The sequence below is a fragment of the Strix aluco genome, chromosome 6 (assembly GCF_031877795.1).
Source record: "Strix aluco isolate bStrAlu1 chromosome 6, bStrAlu1.hap1, whole genome shotgun sequence".
In the NCBI taxonomy this organism is placed as follows: Eukaryota; Metazoa; Chordata; class Aves; order Strigiformes; family Strigidae; genus Strix; species Strix aluco.
Genome location: NC_133936.1, coordinates 28,137,853 through 28,160,886, shown reverse-complemented (window position 1 = coordinate 28,160,886; position 23,034 = coordinate 28,137,853). Strand labels below are relative to the sequence as shown.

At 36.3% G+C, this 23,034-nt stretch overlaps 1 protein-coding gene across 2 annotated transcripts in view; it reads left to right on the top strand.

The window, feature by feature from the left end:
* Positions 1-23,034, top strand: part of PDE1A (phosphodiesterase 1A) — a 162,886-nt gene that overhangs the window by 35,031 nt on the left and 104,821 nt on the right. The window contains exon 1 of one of the 2 annotated variants that reach the window (XM_074829279.1): positions 2,887-3,300. The exons of the other annotated variant lie outside the window; for it this stretch is intronic. Within the exon in view, the coding sequence (XP_074685380.1) occupies positions 3,248-3,300 (53 nt within the window). The 5' untranslated portion in view covers positions 2,887-3,247. Of the gene's footprint in view, positions 1-2,886; positions 3,301-23,034 lie in introns of those variants that run through there. 2 annotated transcript variants of the gene reach the window in all.

Here is a 23,034-nt window from a genome sequence, read left to right as displayed (position 1 = left end):
ACAGCAGTGGACATTGGTTGTGATGTGATGGGCAAACAATAGCAACAATAATTGGAAAATAAATTGAAAAACAAAAAATTCAGGAGTTTTCTGCAAGAGTTTCATCCAGTGTTGGCAAATTAAATAAGACATCTCTAGGCCATCATTTAAATAGTTTTTTACCATTCTAATTACTTCTGAAAGGATTAGTCTGAATTAAGAAATATGATGAAGATTATCTATAGAGGGCTTTTAAAAATTGCAATAATGCTTTCAAGCAAAAGAGTTCCTCATTCTAATAAAAATGCACCTCTTCAGTGCATTCTGTGTATCAGGTTTAGGTATATCCTACAATTAACTAATATTACTCCAATATGCTCTAATACTGTAATCTGCAAAAAAGTTGCGTGCTGGTGAATTTTATGCACGTGATTTTTCCACTGAACAATACAGGAATAATCTTAGTGGGACTCAGTCTTCAGGCAGTCTAGTTAATCTATCGTATCTTTCTGAAATGCCCTGTCTTGAAGAATTTGTGTGAATACTTAATCAACATGTAGACAAGATTTCTGAATATTATAAGGGAAAAGTCAGTGGGTTGTTTCAGTGTGAATGAAAAAATGGTCAAAAAAGGCTCTTTGGAAGATGAAAAACAATGCAATTAAAGTGAAATTCTGTTACCATTTTATATTAATATTTTCTTTCCCTGTCATTTTTTTTTTTTTTTAACAGCTCAAAGTTCCTTGTAGCCAAAGCAATTACACTGTAGGAATTTCAGCTCCCTCAAATAGTACTTTTTACAGTGCCATGCTTGAATGGAAGTCAGTGAGCAACAATGTACATTAGTCTAGGCCCAGAAAAATTTACTTTTAAGATGCATACTAGTTTCAGGACCGATAAAACTGCTAGATGAAAGGTTGGGGAGTTCAGTGAAAAAAACATATTTGATATAGCTCTCACTGAGAGTTTGGAGATTTTTTTTCTTTCTTGAAGCTCTCAGAAAATATCAGGATTTTCACCCTGAGCTACAGATAATCCCTCTGAATAACAATAGTATAGCAGTTCTATGCCCATAATGTGAAACAGAAAGAAAAGGGAGGTTTCTTTGTGATTTTCAGCTTTCTGTATAGACAGTGAGTGAACACACTTCAAAAAGCAGCAAATTATTTTGAAATGCTGAAACCCAGAGCAGTAAAAACTGCATGAAGAAAAATAAGAATCTTGGCAGTCAAGAATAAGATCATCACCACATGAAAGTCTTTAAAAATATGATAACACTTTCAACACTGCATATTATTGAAGAAAGATCTTCAGATCCTTCAAGATCTTGGCAAAAACTAATCTGTGATCTGATAGAGATAATTGCTTTCCCGATGAAGATGTATTTCTCTCTCTTCTTCTCAAAGGAGTAGAAATGAAGAGTGGGGCAAGGTGAAACTGAACTGACACAAAATAACTGGTGATGGCTGTCTGATATTTTTTCCTTTAGATAATTACTCCATGGTTGTGTCAAGAAAATAGTTTTATATAGTGTAGGGATCAGTATCTGGGTCCTTTCAGGCTAACCAAATGTGACACTGTCACTCTGTTGTATAAGCAATATATATTAGCTCTAGGAAGAGATTTTACCCGTTTCAGTAAAATCTACTAAACTGCTAAATTTTCCTTTGTGAAAGGAATATTACTGGAATGTTTGTTATCTCTCTGTTTGTTATATAGCATTATTTCATGGAAATCTTATTAATTTAATAATAATTTGTTCATAATGTAATTTGAACTTTTTTGGTCATATACAGCCTAAGGCACATCTCAGTGTTACTTATCTTGCCTTTTCTGTGGATTTACAGTGTCGCTCAAACTTAATTTGCTAATGCCAGTGTTATGCACTTAACTCTGTAAATTACCACTCATCTCCTCTCCTTCCAACCAATAATGCAATTGCAAAAGATGCCCAACCTTCCTGTTCCTACTTGTCACATAGCAATAACTTCACCTAGCACATACTGAGTGCTTTCCAAGAGTTAAGCACAGGAGAGCTCCAGTGCTAGGTCATAGGGAAGAAGCAGCTGTGGCAGGTCCTCTCCTTCCTCGGCAGGAAGGGGGCACACAGTTCCAGGGTACCGTACAGCCAGGGTGTACAGCTGCACACATGATGACGGCTTGCTGCTGGTTTACTGCTCCTCTGGCCGGGTTCCATGTTTCCCGTCAAGCCCTGTACCAGCACAGCTTTGTTACGGGCCCTTTGACGTGCCCGGGAAATGACATCTCACCTGAACCACTCATGACTTCAGTTCACCGAGAACCTCAGTCAGACGCTTCTGCTTTATAGCTTTGTTTACAGCCTGTGTTCGCTGTGGTTGAATTCTTCCTGATTTATGTCAGTGTGATGTCAGTGCAAGCTTTTCAGTTGGGATCTCTGTTGAAATCTTATCTTGCAAACAGTAACAGTTTGCTACTGTTACTATCTGAACTTGGTCATTTTTGTTTTCCTCACTCATGTAACGTCTGTTTGTTTTATGTAGTTATGGTCCTACCAGCTGCAAACACCATATTCTGCTTCAGCCAATTCTAGGTTATTAGGTTATGAATGCTAAAAATTATGAGCAGTGCTTTAATTTGCATAGTTATATCCACACATCATCCAGAGTGAATAAAAGCCAGATTGTAAAATAATTACAATCTCTTGAAGTAGAGCCAGCCTCACAGACCAGATCCATCCGTCTTCATTAATTTGTATACAGTTCTTTTACCAGAACAAACTTTCTGAAGGTACTCGCATGGGAATGCTGAAACAGCTGCACAACTTTTATTTTGAAGAAAAAAAAGTTGAGCCTCAGAACAGTGTGTTTGAGAGAGAGAGAGAGAGAGAGAGAGAGAGTGACTCTGCATTTAAGACTTTGACCAGCATGTGTAAGAAGTGTTCTCATGGCTGGAATAATCTAACAAATTTTCACCTGGGTAGCATTTGGCAAACCTCCCCCTTTTTCTTGCACAGTTGAAGGGATTCCAGTACAATTCCGTGCTTCGATCAACTTGACTCCAGTTTTGCACAGCCTGCCCGGTTTGGTCGTGCACGGCCGTGCCTGGCTTATGTGGCCTCTATGGCCCTTTTCTGCTCCACTGTCAGAAAGAGGGAGGGAGGCTTCCCCCAGCACCAAAATATCATTCTGTGTGCTCTCTGCAGCACAGTAGCTAAGAACAAGTTTCCCGATTACTCCCTGGTCTTTTTGGACTTACTTGCTGGAAGAAGTCTTTTTCCCCACTTTAAATGGATGATTGTGTTACAATCAAGAAAAAGCATCTCCAAAGACCAATCTTTAGGTAAGTGATACTGTTACTTTGAACTGAAAATGTTATGAACTTTACTCTCTACATCCTATTTGTTAATTTAAAGTTCATATGAAAACACACAAAGAATTGTTCGAGGGGAAGAGTTTAATATTGTGTAACTTTGTAACATGTTAGATGATTTTGTGCTCAGAATATTTTTTTTTCACTTGTACTAAGACTTTATAGAAGTTTTTTTTCTTTTCTTCTCTGTCATCTGCGTTCCCTAAAGTTTTGTGTGGGATTGTCTTTATTATGAAAGAGGAGCAGCATAGCTCTTGAAAACTTCTTTTGTGTGTTTTGTTTTCCTACAGCTCTGCAGTCCCTCAGTGTATTCTGGAATTATAAAACTGTTTAAAAGTAGAACATCATTCTTGGTTGGTTTAGCTGACTATGTCTGGATGGCAGAATTTTAATACTTGAAATGATACACCTTTCAGAGTAAAGTAGCTTGCTCACTGGGACGTGCAGACAAGTGCTTAAAGTATAACTAATCCATACGACTCTTCTGATAGGAAAGGTTCAAGTTTAAAGAGTAAGAAGTTGGAATTTTTGTGAGGTGGTTCTTCACTGCTTCCTACATACATTAGTTTGATCTATGAAACATCTTTCTGACTATTTTATATTTTAAAGTAAATTATAAAATTATTTTTGCAGATGAGGATTAGATCTAGTTTACCTGTGCTTTTTACCGCAGGAACCCCCTTTCTTTCATTTGGCCAGTCCTAGCTTCAGATCAAGTGACCCTGAGTGGGAAATAATGTTTCTCAAACTACTGTGAATAAGGATGCTGTGGCTGTAAGATTAAATAAACCTGCAGTAGTTCACACTTCTGTTTATGGCCAGTGACATCTTTAACAAAACTCCAGCTCTTACTGGGTGATATCAGTAGGATATTGTAACCACAGTGTTGATATGACAAATAAATACAAGATTATAGATGGTCCCAGAGCAAATACAGGATAGTTATTTATTGGATGGCCACTACTGATGTCATATATTATGGGAGTACAGCAACAATTGGTATTGCAGCTCCAAAGTTCAGACAGGTAGTCATGCCAGGATTATGTCCTACTAATGTTACATGTGAAGAAATCTTTCAGTAGTGTTACAGTTATGGTGCAGAAAGAGAACCTGGACATTAAACGGTTACTATAGGAGTGAAGTGAATTAACCATTAAGACTAACTTTGAATGTGCTGTGTGGATTTGCTATGCAATTTATATCATAAATTAAATTAAACATTTTACACTTTATGAAAGTGGAATTAAGAAGTTATTTCACAGAGAGTTTATGACTTATTAAGAAACATTTGATATTTTCCTCAAGTGTTATCTTTTTATTTAATGTAGTAGTTTAGTTGAATATATTTCTGTTTAAACATCAATAATTACTTTTAAGGATCTGTGGTAATTATCCCATAAACTGTAACTTAAAAAAAATATTTTAAACACACATTCTTCACAGTCTTTTGGGGCCATTAGAACTGGAGGTGAATAAGTGCTTATTTCCTGATGTGTTTGGGAATCTGCAATAGAAATCTGCTGTAGCTAGTGTAGTACTGGATAGTTTGCAAGAGCTTTCTTAACGGATGTTTCCCTAAATTGTCTTGTGGGAGTGTACTTAACTCAATGAAATACAAGAAGTTTCAACATTTCTTACTGAAATCCATTCCTGCAAATCTGTTCTAAATACAGAACGGCAACCAACCACTGTTGGCATGCTTAATCCAGAGCAAGAAAACCCCTAATATGGAAAGCCCCCTAAGAGTCCATGGCTCTGCAGTGATTCTTCTGGCAAAAGATCTCAGTAATACTGCAGCAAATGCTTAAGAAACATTTCCAAGGTCGAGACCAGCATAATATTTTAGGCAGCTGAAACAGAAAGACAATCTCCGTATGCCATAAAGATCATATCATGTACAGTAAACGCAGATGCTATCATAGTACATTAAAGAGCTGTTTTTTTTAATGTGTATTGATTTTTCTTATGACCTTGGAAAATATTTCTCCAGTGAAAAAGTGTTCTTATACAAGAATTGTGAAGATTTATCTTCAGTCCTTTTAATCCTGTAATTTTCTCTCCATGTAGGTAAAACGGTTTTATTGGGCACAGATCTTACACTGAGGTAACTGAATCAGCAGTCTAGTCAATTTTTCTCTCGAAAAGAAAAGAGAAGAAAATATCAAATTATCCAAATGTTATATATATTTATATTTACCCATATTTCACCTACAACCAACATTAATTATAGTTACTCTTAAAAAACAGGTCCTTTTTGAGAGCTATGTCAGAACTTAATAAATACATGTGAATATCTTGCTACTTAACAAAGTTACATTTACAGTGGATCTGTATTTTACTTAAGTTGCCTTTCCCATAATGTAAAAAATAGGTTGAGTATATATTCTAAATAATCCTTTCAATATCACCAATCCTCTACATAAGAGTGGGATAGGTATTATGTTTCAAGATGAGAAACTCAAAAAGATATTTCTGACTAAATTTCAAATTTTTTGTAAGTTCTGAATTCATGAAGAAATAAAAATATAAAAATACTGGGAACAAATTGTAACTTCTAGTATTTGCTACCCAGTAGTGCTTGGAAATAACTAAAGGATTCATTCAGAAATATAACTGTGTAAAAAAGCCAAGCTTTATGAATCACATTGAACTGATTACTAAAGCACATCAATTTGGATAAAATTTTGTAATTGCATCAGAAACCGACTGCCAAATACTTAGAGATTCCTGCATTCCTTAATATCAAAAGAACAGTCTGCTATATGCAAACATATATTTCAACAGAACTTGTACCTTGGATATTCACTGGCTATTTTAATGCTAACATAAATTACTGAGGACATTCCATCGTTTTATTAAGAACAGCATCTTGAGCATGTTTGCTATAACTGGAGATGGTGAAATGAATTCAAACAATAAACAAATCAGCTTTCTCAAATAAAGCAGTGGGAACTTCATAGCTCTGACATTTAAAATTGGACTGAATAAAGCCATATAAAACATGCTTTAGGGAACAGATCCTTCCCTGCCAACTGCATAGATTAGATGACATAATAGGTGTTTTAGTTCTCTGATTTCTATGATTTCTATTAACATAAGAATCTACACAGTTGTTAGTCAAAGCTTACACTGAAGCTAACATTTTTCTGCACTCTGCTTCAGACTTTGGGGGTGGGTGGACTGTATGGTCTTCCTGGTCTTGACTGTGAATGGAAGCAAAAGAATCAGAGTATCACAAGAGTTGTTCTTTTGGTGTCTCTGCCTTGGCAGGGTCCAAGAAAGCCTGGAATTATTTCAAGAAACCCATGGTCTTTTGAGTTTTGTAGATCAATGGTAGTTGGATAATAGCAAAGCAATTGTCCTTGCTGTGTAATATCTTTGATTTAAGGCTCTTAATGTGTTTAAAAAATATTAATGTGTTAGCTTCAAAATGCCTCTCTTTTCTGTTCTTCACATTTTCTGTGGCATCATGCAATTTTGGATCAAGGATTATCCCTTAGAGCAGTAGGGACAGGAAAATAAGGATCATGGTGCTGAAAGCAAGAGAAAGAATAAGGGTGAAAAACACTTGTTTTCCAACTCTTCAGGGAGCTCTATTATTATCTTTTCTATGCTGTCTGCATATGAGAGAAACTCCTTGTATTGTTGCTGTTGTTCCAGTATCTTTGTTCATTATATATATGAATGTTGTATTAACTGTGATTAACTAGACGTGATCTCTATTTAACTTTGAATTCTCCTTTACTAAGAAAATGACCCAGTCCAGTCCTTTGGTCTCTTGCTTCTAGTCCCTTAAAATATATATGGATGATTCATTATTTTATTCTATACTAAAATCAGTATCAAAAAATAGATGCTGATGCTTACTGTAATCCACTGGCAGAAACTATTCCAACGTGATTTTTATAACACTACTGAGCACAGAGGTAGTTATATACTGTATATACTGTACAGTATATTGTAAAAGTTTACAAATTTGTGGGATAAGAATGATCCATATCAATAACTTTTGAGGGTTTTTTCACTTACATGTGGTGTAATAAAATACAGAAACAGCACATTCTGCGACTTCTAGACATTGTAAGGTTTTGACAGAGACTTCCTCTTGAAAAAAATCTACTAACAAATATTTTCTAGCAAAAAATAACCATCAGTGTAATGCCCTTACATGGCTTCTCTTTTCTTTCTTCTTTTTTGGTTTTTTTTTTTTTTTTTCTCTCCTGGAAGCTCAAAATATTCAGGAGTTTTACCAAGTACAAACAAATACATCCTCATACTATGCTAATGTATTATTTTTTTTCTTATTTGTGAGTTCTGTCTTAAGTCTTTTTATCTTGTGCCTTCAGTATAGTATGTACTGAACAGGTATATTTATGTTTTGCATGGGCACAACTGGTGTTTGCACCTTTTCAATTAGTGTCTGTAGAAAAAGGTACCAAATCAGAATAACATATGAAGAGGAAGCAATATAGTAAACAAGAAAAAAGTACCTGTGGGAAGCCTGGAAAGTAGTAGATTTCAGCTGCTTAGAAGCTTGTTTAAAAAAAGATGTTTTCTCCCTTTATTTATAGTGGCCTGCAAATGTGTCCAAATGATTATCATCTTTATGATAGGGAATAAACAGATGTATGGGAAACTTTGCCAGGTTTATGTTGAATTGTGCACTGTAATTACAATGAATGTACATTATATATCATTATTGCTAGTGATAGCTTAATTGTAAATTAATATAGCATATTAATTTAATGAGTGACAAGTTATTCCTGTGGTGTAGGAGGAAGGTGGGCAGAGAAGAGAAGATGCATTCATACTTTGCTTCTCGCTCTAAGAAAAGGCTGGAATATAAAAACACAGCACCACAAGAAGACCCTGAAATTACAGTCTGTTTCTTGATTACCCCTTGCCCTAATAACAAAGTTTGCTACAACTTCTGCAAAGCTGCATATATTTCATAGCCATGGCCAACCTGTTGGTGATGTTGCTAAAGGTATTTTCTACCTACGTGCTTGCTTCTGCCTCTTCCTGTGTGGCTTTAATGGCTACACTGATGCATAAATACCCAAAAATATTACATAGTTGTGTGTTGGTTTAAAGCACCAATATTTTTTTTTTTTAAATGACAGTACCTTAGAAGAGCTAACTTATAAATTGAGTGAGAAAGGTTGGTGTAAAAAATTAATAATAAAAAAATTGGGCTTTGGGAGGAGGATTGAGAGGACAGGAGTGTCTGCTCCTAGCCTGATAAGAAGCTATGAAAAAAGAATTTGATTAAAGCAGTAAGTAAAGGTATTTTTAAGGAGTATCCAGAACATTATGAAGGGTGTAAAAAGTTCTTAGAAAATCAGGCTAATAAATTACACTGGTCTTGAGAACCATGGCATTTCCAGAAGATGGTGGAAAAGAAGATAAAATGTAAAGCAGTACATCAAAAAATTTGGACAGTAGGTGGCATTTTGTAAATTAAGAAAGCAGGAGAGACAGAACAGTAGATTAAGTAGGGGAAAATCATGGAGAATGCAGTTTTCAGACAGATGATACACATTTATTCAGTAAGAAGATTGAAAGGAGGCAGAACCAAGTACGTTAGAAATGCGAAAGAAAAGGAGCAAATGTCTTACATTTGCTTTTGTATCTTAAAGATGTTCAGATACATTTGAACAGCTGTCCAAATGTTAGCATTCAACCCCTTAATCATACTAGAAGGAGGTGAATAAGTATATTTCAGAAATTTCAGCAAGAAAAAACCTGATTGAAATTAAATAAAATGGTAATATACTGTAGCATAGCATGCTCTATAATATAGGTAGCTTGGCCATAACTAGACTGAGATAGGAAATTAGAAGAAGGTTTATAGCCATCCCAGTAATGGTAGTCTAGATTGCTACTGAAGAGATGGGGGAAATCCTGACTGGTTTTAAGAACAGACTTGTGAAAAGGACCATTTGTTCAGGTATTTTCAACAGCTGAAAACAAAAACTTCTGATGGATAAGAACCATTGCATTTTTTGTATTTTAATCTACTAAACTTCCTAATTTAAGACAGTTCATTAATGAGAGCATGCTTATTTATTTAAGTGAAAAGCATTTTATTTTATATTGTTGTAATCTGGTTTTGTTCTGCCATGGGTTACACTTTCTAGGGAACATACCACATGAAAAACAATATTGCGTACCGATCTCAAGCTTTTTCTTACAACTTTCCCTTTGCTTTGTTCCTACTTAATCAAGAACTGATTTAACACTAACTTAGATTGTAGAGTTCTGAAGAGGAAATATTAAGTAAGAATGTGCATTTAGTGATTAACATTGTCATCTCTAAGGATTACTTTTAGTTGGAATTAAAGTGTCATTTACACAGTTTGAAAGGACATTCTTGGGAAAGTCAGATTATGCCTCAGCCAGAATCAAAAGGAGGCAACTTTTCAGGTAGTAGCAGAAAAGCAGCAGCAGATCAGGCATAGTCAGCTGCTTTTCAGAGGAGTTAAGAAGAGTGGAACTTCTCCTATTATTCCTGAAGAAATAGGATTGATGAGCAGTGACTGTACAGCTGTCATCTGGCTTTGCCATAGTACTCCTTCAAGAGGAGAAACCAATGAAGAAGGTACAAGAGAAAGTTCAAAAGAAGACAGTGAACTGTTTGCATGTCCTAGAAAATAGAGAGGACAATAGGCAGCAAAGAAATTTATTTCTGTTGACATTTGAAGCTGAATTATGTTTTTCCCTGTTGGGGAAAATGTTTTTTCTCCTATTTTTCTCAGAAAAATCATGAATGAAAATATAATTCATTTTGGGGTGGAATGAACTTATTCTGGAGGCAGATTGAAGAAGTAAATTATATGTGCAAGTATTTGGGGTCCTGGCATTGTGAAACATTGTATTGGAAATATGTTGCGTCAGAGCTAATGGCCATTAAAAAAAAAACCCTGTTATGCTGTGTTCTTCACTTTTTTGAGACAAAGACAATGAGTGAAGAAGAAACGCTGTAAATGGATATGGTGAGAAGAAAAGCACCAGCCAACCACACAAATTAGCAGTGATTTATATTTTCGAACTGGCAGGAAAAGGAGCTGTAGCAAGAGGTAAGACACACCCTTATTTCACAGACCTTGCAGCCTTCAGCTTGGTGGGAGAGATTTATTTTTACTCTTCCCTTGCATTATCGTTTTCTTGAAAGTCATAGGTTTAAATCACTTGGTAAGAATACTGGTTTCTGCTTTCCTGAAGCGTTAGTTCACGCAGTTCCCACAGAGTGCATGGCACCTGTCTTGTTTTAGGTTGGCATGCTTTGTATCTGTGTAAGAAAGCCCATGATGAAAACCATAGCTTGTCCAGTGCAGTGGCTCCATCAAGAAAACTTAAGGAGTAACCAAAGGCAATATGCCCTGTCTTGCACGGTTAAGTAATAGGCAGGTTTTACATGTTGTAAAGGCAGAGTTTTTAATTTGTCTCTGTGGTGGTGAGATGTATTGTCTAAGCACTTGGCTGGAGTCAGGTAGGTCTTTTGCCTCCTCCCTATCTGGGGGTGAAAATTATCAGTGGAGGGAGGAGAGGCTGACTCCCGCTAGAAGCAACAGCAAAGAGGGGAAGTGAACTTCCTTTATACAGTTTTAAAACAGCTGTTTCTGTCAAACCAGGCTGAATAACTTCCATCATAATCCTGGCTAGATCACAGGGGTCTCGTGACCATCGATAAAAACCAGGCTAGAATGACTTTTTGGGTTTCCAGTTTGCCTGTGTGCACATAAATGCACTCGAAGCAAAAGAAATCCTGATTCACCCATGTAGCAGAATGATGTATGTTGGAATTGATCACAGTGTTGAGATGCTCTTTAGCATTTGTCCATTTATCTGCTTGGAAATTATCTTCTCTCTATAGGAGAATGTCAAGAAGATGTGACATTTAAAGTATTTCTTTCATTTTTTTTCCTGTCATGAACTTAATATTTCAGTGTATTCTATATCTAATATTTTGACTTGCCTTTAAGGACCTATTGGATAATGTCATTAAAAATTGATTTCCAAACCAGGAGAGAACAGTAAAGAATAATTCAAACCAATGTTCTGTTTATTACTGGATATTATGGGAATCTTGACTTCTGAAATGTTTAATTTTCCATTAAGCAAGCTTACACTTGCAAGTATTCATTTTAATTCTTCAAAATTTCTCCTTTTATGTATGTAAAAATAGAAAAAATGACAGAAACTGTTTACCCACCTAAGAATTATTTTTAAATGAATTTGAAGGTGAAAACAGGATTTGGCAAAGCATTAAAAAGAATTTATATTTTAAATATTTCTAACTTTTTCACATGACTATGATGCCTATGAGTCAATAGTGACAAAATCATGAAAAAAATTAGCAAAGCCAAAAGAGGGACGGGAACAGTTCACATAAGCTTTGGAACTTTTATCCCAAAGTACTTTCTGAATTGTGTTCTCAGGAATGATTTTAAAGTAGTTTTAAAAATATGAATTTTGATGACTGTTATAGATGAGTGCATAGGCTGCGTTGGCATAAACCTGTGGTTTTCTGACCTCAGCTGCTAGTGTGCAAAAATGGATTTTTTGATATGTTCTCTGATAAGAAGTTAGCTGACCATTGCAACACTTCCTTTAAAATGATCCCACTTGCTTTTTTTTCTTTCTGACAATCTGGTTTTATTCAGAGTTTGGAAACCCGAAGTTCAGCAGGAAAGAGGGGAGAATACAAAGCACTTGAAAGCTTCATGTGTAATACAGGATCGTTAGAAATACTAACTTGACTAATACAAGCAGTTCAGTTATGTTAGTCAATATCTTAACTCATATACATAAACTTGTACATAGTCTTAAATAAAATTTCTTCATTTATATATTGTGATCTCGGTGAAAAATTAGCCTGCCCAGTGCAAAACTAACCAGAAAAAGGTAGATTTTCTTCTGGTACCAACCATAACTCATTTTCAGCTTCCCTATGTGTCTCTGCAAGGTATTATGTCATATTGTGGAGACATAACAAAATTTTTATTTTTAACAAGAAGTATGCATAGAAACGTAAAAAAATAAATATTTTTCATTACTTCATCTTTAAATTTTGAAATTGTGACTGTAATACTAGGAGACTTAAGTGAGGAATTTTGGATGATTACAAAGAGTTAACAAAGAAATTTCAAATCATGGAAATATGATTTATTGATCAACTATTTGTAAAAATTATATCCATGGTAAACTACTATAATAAGTGCTTTTTGAGCATGGGATATTTATAGATTATTGTAATATTATGAAAAAGCCCGTCCTCAATTTATTAATCTTGAAGATTATGCTTTACCATAATAAGAATAAATCTTACTACATTCTGTACTATGTTACCATTTAGTAGGCTCAGTTCAGATTGAGACCCTTTTATGCTAAGTGGTGTACTGATAGAGACTAGAGTGCACTTTGATGATAGATTCATAAAAAGTTAAAAATATTAGTAATCTCAACAAAAGGGGAGTATTACTCAGGTGGATGGCTGTGGATGGATGTTCAGTGAGTTAAGGAGAGGGAAAGCCAAGCATGTAGTTGTTGCTGGAGGTGGAGATCAGTTAATAGTTAAGAGTGGAGGAGGAGTCAAGCCTTGCTGTTTTTAAATGGAGAGGATCACTGCATGCTGGTAGTGGGAGGTGAAGAGACCTGGGTTTTGGGAAAGACTGAAGAAAGAGCCGGTGACTGTGAGTGGGAAAGGACATAGGAAAGGGGACAAATGAGAGGATGGGACATGGCGTAGGCAAGTTAGGGTATGTTTACATTGTAAATTAAGTCTGAAAAATCTTGTTCCCTTACCTCCACAAACCTTGCAACGGAGACATGGTTTCTCCAGCACTGTGTGTGCCCATTGCTGCTCTGGAAGCTGCTGAGGCATCCCACAAGCTCGTGCCAACACAGGGCTTGTCTTGACTATGTGGTGACTTCTGGCAGTGTCAAACCAGGTTTTGAGCATTGCTGTTTCCACTCCAAGGTCTCTCCCTGCTGTTCCAAATTTCTGTGCTTCTTCTATACCTTTTTCCAAGCCAACTCCTTTGTTTCAGAAGTCTCTTCATAATTCCCTGGTTAATGTTTAATGTGGCTGATGGTCATCTTCCTCTTTAACATAAACAGTTTTGGGAAAGCAGCCTTTCAGAGAATTTTGTGTATCCCATCCACAAACACTATTTACACTCATGCTCCTATTTTAACAGCTGATGTTATCTGACCCTTTTGCCATAGCTGGACCCTGCAGACAGCCCCACAGATGCAGATGAAGAGTCAGAATTTTAAATATAGGAAGTCAGCACCAGAACTGAACTTGATGATGATTGGGGTGAATATGTAAATATATCAAACAATGCAAAAATCAGTGGCTTTAGTGGCAGAACAACACTAAGAAGTTGGATAGGAGTTTGTGGAATTGAGAAGGGGAGGATGATGAGAAATTTACCGAGATGATGTGAAGAAAAAAAAAGAAATGAGAGAAAAATGGATAATAAAAAAGTTAAAGAAAAATTAAAAGAAGAAGAGAATGAGTAACAGAACATAATGAGTAATGTGGAAATGTAAAGATAAACAGGTGGTGAGCTGACGAAGAAATTAATGAGAATATGGTCATTTGCGGTTTTACATGCTTACTCATCCCTTAGTACACTGAAACATAAATTGTGTTAATTACTCCATGTTATCTGTAGGTAGACGACAGTTAGTGACACTGGTGAAATATATTAAATATTTAATGTTGGCCTGATGGTCTGTTTGGGACACTGCTGGTGTGCTGTTTTCTACTATTCCCAGGCAAACTTTTCCAAGGTTGATGATGAATTCAAGAGACATTATGAGACCAGTTGTTGAGTCATTTTCCAGCTGGCACGAGTGAGCTTTGTAATGTTTCTCGTTGTTAAAAATGTCTGACTGCCTAAGGTACTTTAAGGGATCTGAAAAATCTACTCAGGAAGCAGATCCTGATGGGGTTGGGTTTTTTTTCAGTTTGCAAAAATTAAGTAAAGCAATTTCCTGATCACCAGAAATGTTGACATACAGCTTTTTTCCAGGCCTGCATCTAGTATTTGAAACATTGCCCAACACAGAAAAATTAAATCTGCATCTGAAATTAAGTCAGATCTGGCACTTAGGGATATAGTTTTGTGAGACTTGGCAGTGTTAGGTTTATGGTTGGACTCTATAATTGTAAAGGTCTTTTCCAACCTAAATGATTATTTTATCCTATAATTCTGTTCTTCTGTACTGCTGTCCTGCTTGTTGGAGCTCAAAGGTTTTCTGTCCATGTTCAGACCTTAAAGAATGCTGCTCTTGCCATGTTGTGGTGGTTGTTATAGACTTTATGGGTAAATGTTTGTACTTTTTGAGGAAATTAGTTTGGTTTCCTGGTGGCATTAAGTGAAAAGCATTTTGTGCTGACCCATTCTTTCTTAAAGTATTAATCCACTAACTTTAGAAGACCCAGTTTTCAGCACCAGAATAACAGGTCCTGTTAATGTCTCATCTGAAAACTAATTATGGTTTTTTGTGGCTTTGGATAGATACGGACTGGAACTTTTGTTTTATGTAAAACAGGTAAAATGCATTGGTGTAAAACTAATGTGTTGCAGTAATCTTCTCTGTTGATAATGGACGATTACAAGGAATTGTTTAAACATTGTTGTGAACCAAATTAATAGCTTCCTTAATGCTGGAGAAAGGATTTCAGCACTATAACATACTTCATAAAAATTAAAATTAAATTAGTATTATACCTGAATTACTGGGATGTTGTTTCTAAATAATTAACGGTATTTTCTTGGTTTTTTGAACAAAAACAAATTACCGAGGCCCTGTGAAAATGCATATAGATTTTAAACAATTTTCAGCAAGACTGATCTAGCCAGAATGATTACCCCTTCAGGGCCCAAATTAAAATGTACTGTTGTGTTACCAGGTCTCCCCTTTTACATTCCATCCTCTTGGAATGTAAAAAACAGCTTTAATGACTCTATTACCTGATGTAAAACCAGACTACATTAAGGTTTTCTTAGGAATCCCAATGTCTGTGTCTTAGCACAGACTGAGCTCCATTCTACTACTGTCTGCTTTCACAACCTGACTTAGCTTCTTTGCATATTCTCTCAATATCTGTGCACTACAATGAGATACACTGTAAAAACATGCCCAGTTTGAAAAGTTTGTTTCCTCAGTGTATGGAGGAATAGTTTGTCATCAGCTTCTTATTAAGAACTTTTTCCATGTGTACTTCTCTGGCTTTCAGTCATCTATTTGCTTGAGAAAACTAATCCAGTTCTTCAATATTGCCCTTCAGGTGGTGTTTCATAAATTTCTAGGGTTTATTATTGTTTTCCTTTTCAGTCTGTGATATGTCTATAGCTTTCTTCAAACTATGATTCCTCCAGATAAACAGATTATTCCCGCAACAAATTATTTAGGGCTTAGTTGATGGAAAAATGTTATGTCTTATTGTATACACAACTCTCTCTTATATCGCCTCACCAAGACTTGGTTTTTTTATGTTATCATCATTCTTACTCATGTTATCATCATTCTTACTCATGTTATCATTCTCAATATAATTTCCAGATCATTTTCTGCATTGCTGCTGCCTCATCAATTGTCTTCATCTCCTTTCTACAACATTTTTCAATTGTCTATATTAAATGTTATTTTGGGTAAGGAGGAACATTTCTCCAAATGAAATATTTACCTAACTCCTAGGTACTTGCAGCTTTACCCATTCTGGTGACTTTCACAAGTTCTTATCACTGAGCTTTATTTCTTTATCCAAGAGAGTATGCAGTAGATCTGAGCTGGTATCTTATGATATCCAGTTTGAAATGTGGTCCTACTTTGGTAGTGAACCACTGCTGATTATTTATTCAGCCAGACATTTCCTCATCTTAGGTAATTTCATCAAAGTTGTATTTCCTTACTTTCTTTATGAGAATGTCTCATTAGGACAGCAGGAAAGACTTTATTAAAGTCAATATATTAAATAAGAACTTCCTCCTTATACACTAGACCAGTTAGTCTAGCAAAGAAGAAAATTAAAGAGGTTTGACATGATTTGCTTTGGACAAATTAATTTTGGCTTTATTTTATTACTTTTTTAACATGTATGCTCTTATAAATGGATTTATTAACTATGAGATTTGTTTCTTTCTGTGAATCTCAGTTGAATGGACAGATATATTTCTCAGGTTCTTCTTTATCTCCCCAAAGATAGGTACTATGTACCTTTCCTCAGCCCTCTAATACACCCTCCCTATTAATTTGTGAAGCTATAACTAATGAATGAGAGCAAGATGCAGCTAGTTCTTTATGTAACAGTGAATTTCATCAAGCTTTACGTATGTGAATCCCTGTTAAATTGGTTTTATGCCTCAGTCTTTCTGATTTCATTCCCATTCATACTGTATTTCTTCTGTTTCTTCCTGTTTCTCTTCCTTTTCCTATAGCTGTGACCTCCAAAGATTTCATCATTTTAAGTGAAATTTGTTTGCACTTTCCTATCATAGCATATTTCTATTATTGTGCAAAAAACTGAAATAATGGCCCATCATCCCTTCCTTTCTGTAAATACCTGTTTCTTGAAACAATTAGTTGCCCTCAACTCCTTCCTACATATTTTGTGCTCTCTGCCATATTATTTTATGAAAAAATCCTCAGAGCTCTTGTCTCATTATCTTTGTGGCAATTTCTGTTCTTTCTATCTTTTTTGTAGTTTTCTGTAAATTTGCTTCATTATTTGGTCCTTGTGGTAGTGATTTAATAAAGCTACATCTTCCCAAAGGCCCTATACCTTTTCAGTATTTTTACTTGACACCATTTGTCTACGTATTTATTTCTATATTTATTTATCTCTTCCGGGCCTTTAGCTTCAGCTAGAGTTAGAATGCTTGCTGTGCTGCTGCTTGCTTCACTGCTCTGAGGATTGTGACTGGCAGTGCCATCAGTGACCAAGAATGGGAGGCAGCAAGTAGAGAACTGATCATGTGCCTCAGGCAGAAAAACACTTTTTGACCACTATCTTGCACTGACTCCTCCTAGCATAAGTGAGGTGTGAATTCTTTCACTAACAGGAATCACTTCTCTTAATAAGAGATTTGGGATTTTGGTGGATATAGGACTTGCAATGAAGGCAGTATAGTGTCTGGCATATGAGTAGACAGTGGCTGGTTTTATGCAGCTGCTGATGTAACAGCAGTCTTCACTGGTTAGCTAATCTCCTCAATCTATGCATTGTGATCATCTTGATGAAGTCCATTGTTCCAGGAAGTTTCACACTCAAATTGTGCCCTCCTGGTACTCTCCTGAAGTATGGAGGTACCTCCTTGGCAGACACCTCTCAGACTGAGTGCTTCTGCCCAGCTTTCTTAGGCAGGAATACAGAGTCTGGTTATTAGCAACAGGGTTGACATCCCCTCTGTCAAGATCATTTTGTGGGCCAAGACTTACCAGATACAGACCGAAGAGGAGAGAGTGCTGTTGCCATTATTTTTCTTTCCACCCACTTTGGTTCTTTTCCTCCTTAGCATCTGAAATAACAATGGAAAGACCTGCCTGTGACTATTATTGATAGGTGAATTTAGCAGGCCAATTCAGTTTGTCTCCCAGCTTTATTAGAGTACTTCTACACAGCCAGATTATGATGACATCAAGACCTTAGTAACGCCTAACCATACCTTATAGCACACTTACAAACTAGTATGTGGTAAAGCTTACCTACCAGCTGGAGGTCAGGGCTGCAGGACTGAGTATAAGCAAAAAGGTAGAACCAGGGCTCTAGTCAAAAGACTGGGAAGACTGCATGGTCATTACTGTGTCTTAGCTGTTAGGAATGAACTCCCAGAGGAAGCCCAGTAGCAGCAACTTCTCCTTCATTCTAGTGCAGTCAAAGGAAGTTTAAGTCATTGCCAAAGAAGGTTGAAATTAATCTGTTTGACTTGGCACTGAAAGGACTGCTCACATGGGCAATAAAGGCTTGAGTTAACACCTCTCATTTAAAGATGGAATGTGACTCCAACTGAATTTAGCATGGGCTAACACATCAAATGCAAATTTATGTCTATTGTGCTGGCAAATAAGGTAAATTCAGGAATGAAAGCAAAATGAATTAACCATGTTGAAGACTCTAGAGAAGTGTTCAGTTTAGTTTCTCTTATGAAATTAAGTGAAATCCAAACCAGTAGACAAATAGTATGGATTACATACACTACAAATTCTTCATGTTTGAATCTTTAAAAGCACACCTGCTGTTCTACAAGCATTCATTTAAAATGAGGGGTTTTTTTCATACGTAAAGCTCTCCTTATTTTGTATAATGAATATTCACAGAATAAAGCGTGACTGGATGAATTGAATTGCTATCATTCCTATCCCAAGATGTTGTATAGATCCTGGACAGATCCGTTAATGTGGTATTTTTTAGGCTGCAGCACAGATGTTTGAAACTTCCATGTAAAGCAGCCTTCTGAGATTGCCAAGTATGCATTTGTAGAAACTTGCGAACTGGTTTGGTAAAAGGGATTGATTTCATTATATCCATATTTTTTCCTGATTATCCTTTGATGATGTTTCTTTAATGATGTGATCCTGCAAATAATTGTGCCCATGGGTAGTCACTATAAGTCTGATGAAATCAGTGAAACTGCATGTAAGAAAACACTGTACTTGACAGTTAAGGTTTCACATTATCAATCCATAGAAGGTAAACAAACTATCTACCCAACACTGATCTGGATTGAACACAGAGTTATTTTAAGTTCCATTCTTCCACTAATGAAAAGTAAAATATTAAGACTTTTGTAGTACATGGAGTGATGATCTAATTGCATTTAATAAAAAGGATCATATTTGTAAGAAGTTAGAATGTAAAGAAAATGTCAGCAACCTGGACATAATCATAAATTTTTCTCTTTAAGGGAATGTGGTCAAAAGTTTGAGTAAGTGTGGTATATAAAACTGTTGTTGATTCAGGTCACAAGATAATATTTGTTTAATGCTAGTATTGTAATTTTAAATCTCTATCATGTAACTTTACAGAAGCTTTAGTCCAACTGCTGAGACAGACACTACATATCTCTCAAGATTGATGCTGCTCTGTGTGAAGACCAATTGAGAAATAGTCTGTACACTATTGTTATCTTTATCATTTACACAGTGCAGTAATTCAATATCAGATTATATATTGCAGAAGGAAACCAAATATTATAGTTTCACAGTATGCAGGAAATGTTTTAAAATGGAAAATGGCTTTAGAGAGAGTTCACTGCTCCAAGAGCAAGAATCCATTGTTTCAGATCCTCTCTTAGGTAGTAATTTGCATTTGAACAAAGCAGGCAAATGACAGGAATGGTTTAATGGTTGTATATTAATTTATTTATTTCTAAATAAATACTGGTTTGTTTTAATTTATGAATTAATGGTTTTTAGAAACAAGTAAGCATTACTTGTTTTTAGAAACAAGTAGGGATTACTGGGCCAACTGTAGGAGTTTCAATAAGGCCAAATGCCAGGTTCTGCACTTTGGCCACAACAACCCCCAGCAGCGGGGGAGGAGTGGCTGGAGAGCTGCCAGTCAGAGAGGGACCTGGGGGTGTTGATTGACAGCCGGCTGAACATGAGCCAGCAGTGTGCCCAGGTGGCCAAGAAGGCCAATGGCATCCTGGCCTGTATCAGAAATAGTGTGGCCAGCAGGGGCAGGGAAGTGATCTTACCCCTGTACTTGGCACTGGTGAGGCCGCACCTCGATTACTGTGTTCAGTTTTGGGCCCCTCACTACAAAAAGGACATTGAATTACTCAAGCGTGTCCAGAGAAGGGCAACAAAGCTGGTGAAGGGTCTGGAGCACATGTCATACGAGGAGTGGCTGAGGGAACTGGGGTTGTTTAGTCTGGAGAAGAGGAGGCTGAGGGGAGACCTCATTGCCCTCTACAACTACCTGAAAGGAGGTTGCAGAGAGCTGGGGATGAGTCTCTTTAACCAAGTAATAAGCGATAGGACAAGAGGTAATGGCCTCAAGTTTCTCCAGGGAAGGTTTAGACTGGATATTAGGAAGTATTTCTTTACAGAACGGGTTGTTAGACGTTGGAATGGGCTGCCCAGGGAGGTGGTGGAGTCCCCATCCCTGGAGGTGTTTAAGAATCGGATTCACATAGCACTGAGGGATATGGTGTATTTGGGAACTGTCACTGTTAGGCTAAGGGTTGGACTAGATGATCTTCAAGGTCTTTTCCAACCTAGATGATTCTGTGATGCTGTATTTACCTGTGTTGACTTCATGCTTAATAGAGTACATATAGTTACTCACAATAAATCTCTGCTTCAAATGCTGTAACATTTACTAAATAAATAGTGATAAAGATTCTACCATAATTTTGTAATTTATTTTACTACTTAATTACTTTCATTGTTAAGGCAACTCTAGTGTTATTTTCTTTAATTTAAGCTTCATTTGATCCAACTCTATAACCTTGTTAGATTGAAATACTTCTCTTTTTAAGTTTTTGTCCCCTACTAAGACATTGTAGACTGTGTGCTAAGAAATCATTAAACTAGCTCTATTTCTATATAGATTGAACTCCAGAAGTTTTACTATAAAGCATTAATTCCCTTATATTCAGCTTTTCTCTCCAGTTTTATAGCCAGTTTTCAAAATCTTCCTTGAATTATGAACACCTGGTTGAACTGCAGTGTTCCAATGCTGATCTCACCGGTGCCAAACACAGAGGTATAGCACTTCTACATCTACTTAAGATTCCCTTGTTATATGTCCAGAACTGTACTTTACTCCTTTTAGGTACAATATTCAGATAACCCATGTTTGGCTGCTATCCCTCATGATACCTATGCAAGGCTATATGTATATGTATCTTTATCTGTTTATTTAAGAGCTCAACAAAAAGAGAGTTAGATTTATGACATTTATTCACTCGAACAAAATGAAACAAATATGACTTAGTTCAAATTATCTGACCTGATATAAAAATTCCTATTCACTGGATCAGAAGGTATTCTGGGCTTGGTCTCATAGTGTCTTCTTTTTATATTTTACCACTTACATTAAATATCTACTAGGACAGAAACCGATTCCAGATTATGGCTCCCATGCTAATGTGTCAATCACTGAGTTAAATAACTATTTTCAAACTTGGCTCATTGACTATTTCAGTACCCAGCAAAGGAGTGACTGAAGGTCTACTTTGTGATTCTTTTATGACAGGACAATTATGACACTTCAGTAAGGTATCAGAGACGTCTTCCGTAAGTCAGACAGAGGGTAGATTTGAACAATTGCAAACCATAATGATCAGACGTGGATTAAACTGCATTGATTGTCTTCAGTACTTTATGAAATCTATAATTTCAATTATGTGAATCTTTTAATCAGATTTTAGTGATTAAAATAATTAAAATTAATTTGTTATTTAAAAGCAAATACATGCTTATCAATTAATAATTTCAATTCAATTTATTATCCAGCCTTTTAACACTATGTGACAGTCAACAGAGATTTGTTACACACAGTGTTATTGAACTCCCTTATGTAGTTTCTTGGTGCCTACCTTGGTACCTCCAAAGCATCTAGGTTTTATTGTAATGCTGCGCCATGCTTAAAAGAAGTATTCATCTTCCCTGTCAGATTTGCAAGGCAACAGAGAGAGTTTCCACTGCAAACCATATGGATCCTGTATCTCTGTAGTTCCCTGCACCAGACATTATTCATTTCCTGCTTACGGGGATCCTTCTATCTGGGCCTCAGCTCTTCAATTGTTACCTCTTTTTGGTCACCATGGGGTATCTCAAAACTCCATAAGGTTTCACCACAAAGACCACGAAAGATGCATTTATTCCTCCTATTGCTTAGTCTGTTACTGATCTGGTTCCCTTGGAAAAGAATTTTCAGAAGGAGGAATAGCAGATGCCAGTATATTTGTCAGCACCAGCTGAGCCCGCCATCCTTTAATCATACTCTTTTATCCCAGATGATTACAAATCCTTCCAAAATCTTATGAGAAAAGTTGCTTGACATCTGTGTGGAAGCAGTCCAGGAAAATCCTTAGAGTGTTGGATATATTGCACACAGCTGTGCCTAGATGGATAGCTTTACCCATCAGTGAAGAATTGTTGGACATGGTGAAATTCCTTTGCAAGCAACAGATTCTTTACCACCAATCTCCAAGAGAGCAGATTGTCATTAGTGGGGGCCTTGATGTGAGCAGTTCTTTACTTGTCCTCTGCTGGACTTTCTGGTGGTAGAAGCAGTGAGGAGAAAGTCTGAACAAGAGTAGTTTTAATCTCTTCCATACATAGAAGTTCAACTGTATTTGTTCTATAAACTCCAACACAGGATTTCCAGACTCCCTTTACAGAATAATTTCATTAGGGCCTGAGGGAGTTTTAAGTCCTTTGTTAATAATGGTCAGCTCATAAACAGAACATCACTGAAGGCACTTAGTGCTGATTCAGTAGATTCTCACATCCAGTGCAACACGTGTCAGGCATCCTTCAGTGTTTGAGACAGTTCTCTGAGGATTGCAGTTTTTATTGAAAAAAAATTATGGAGCTTTACAATTTACCTTAAAGATTCCAATGTAATGGTAAGGATATCAGAAGTCAGATCTTCATCATCAAGAGGCAATTGGGAACATGCCAGAAATATCTTAGGTAGGCTCTGCATCTGTCCTTGTGTAAGATATGCTT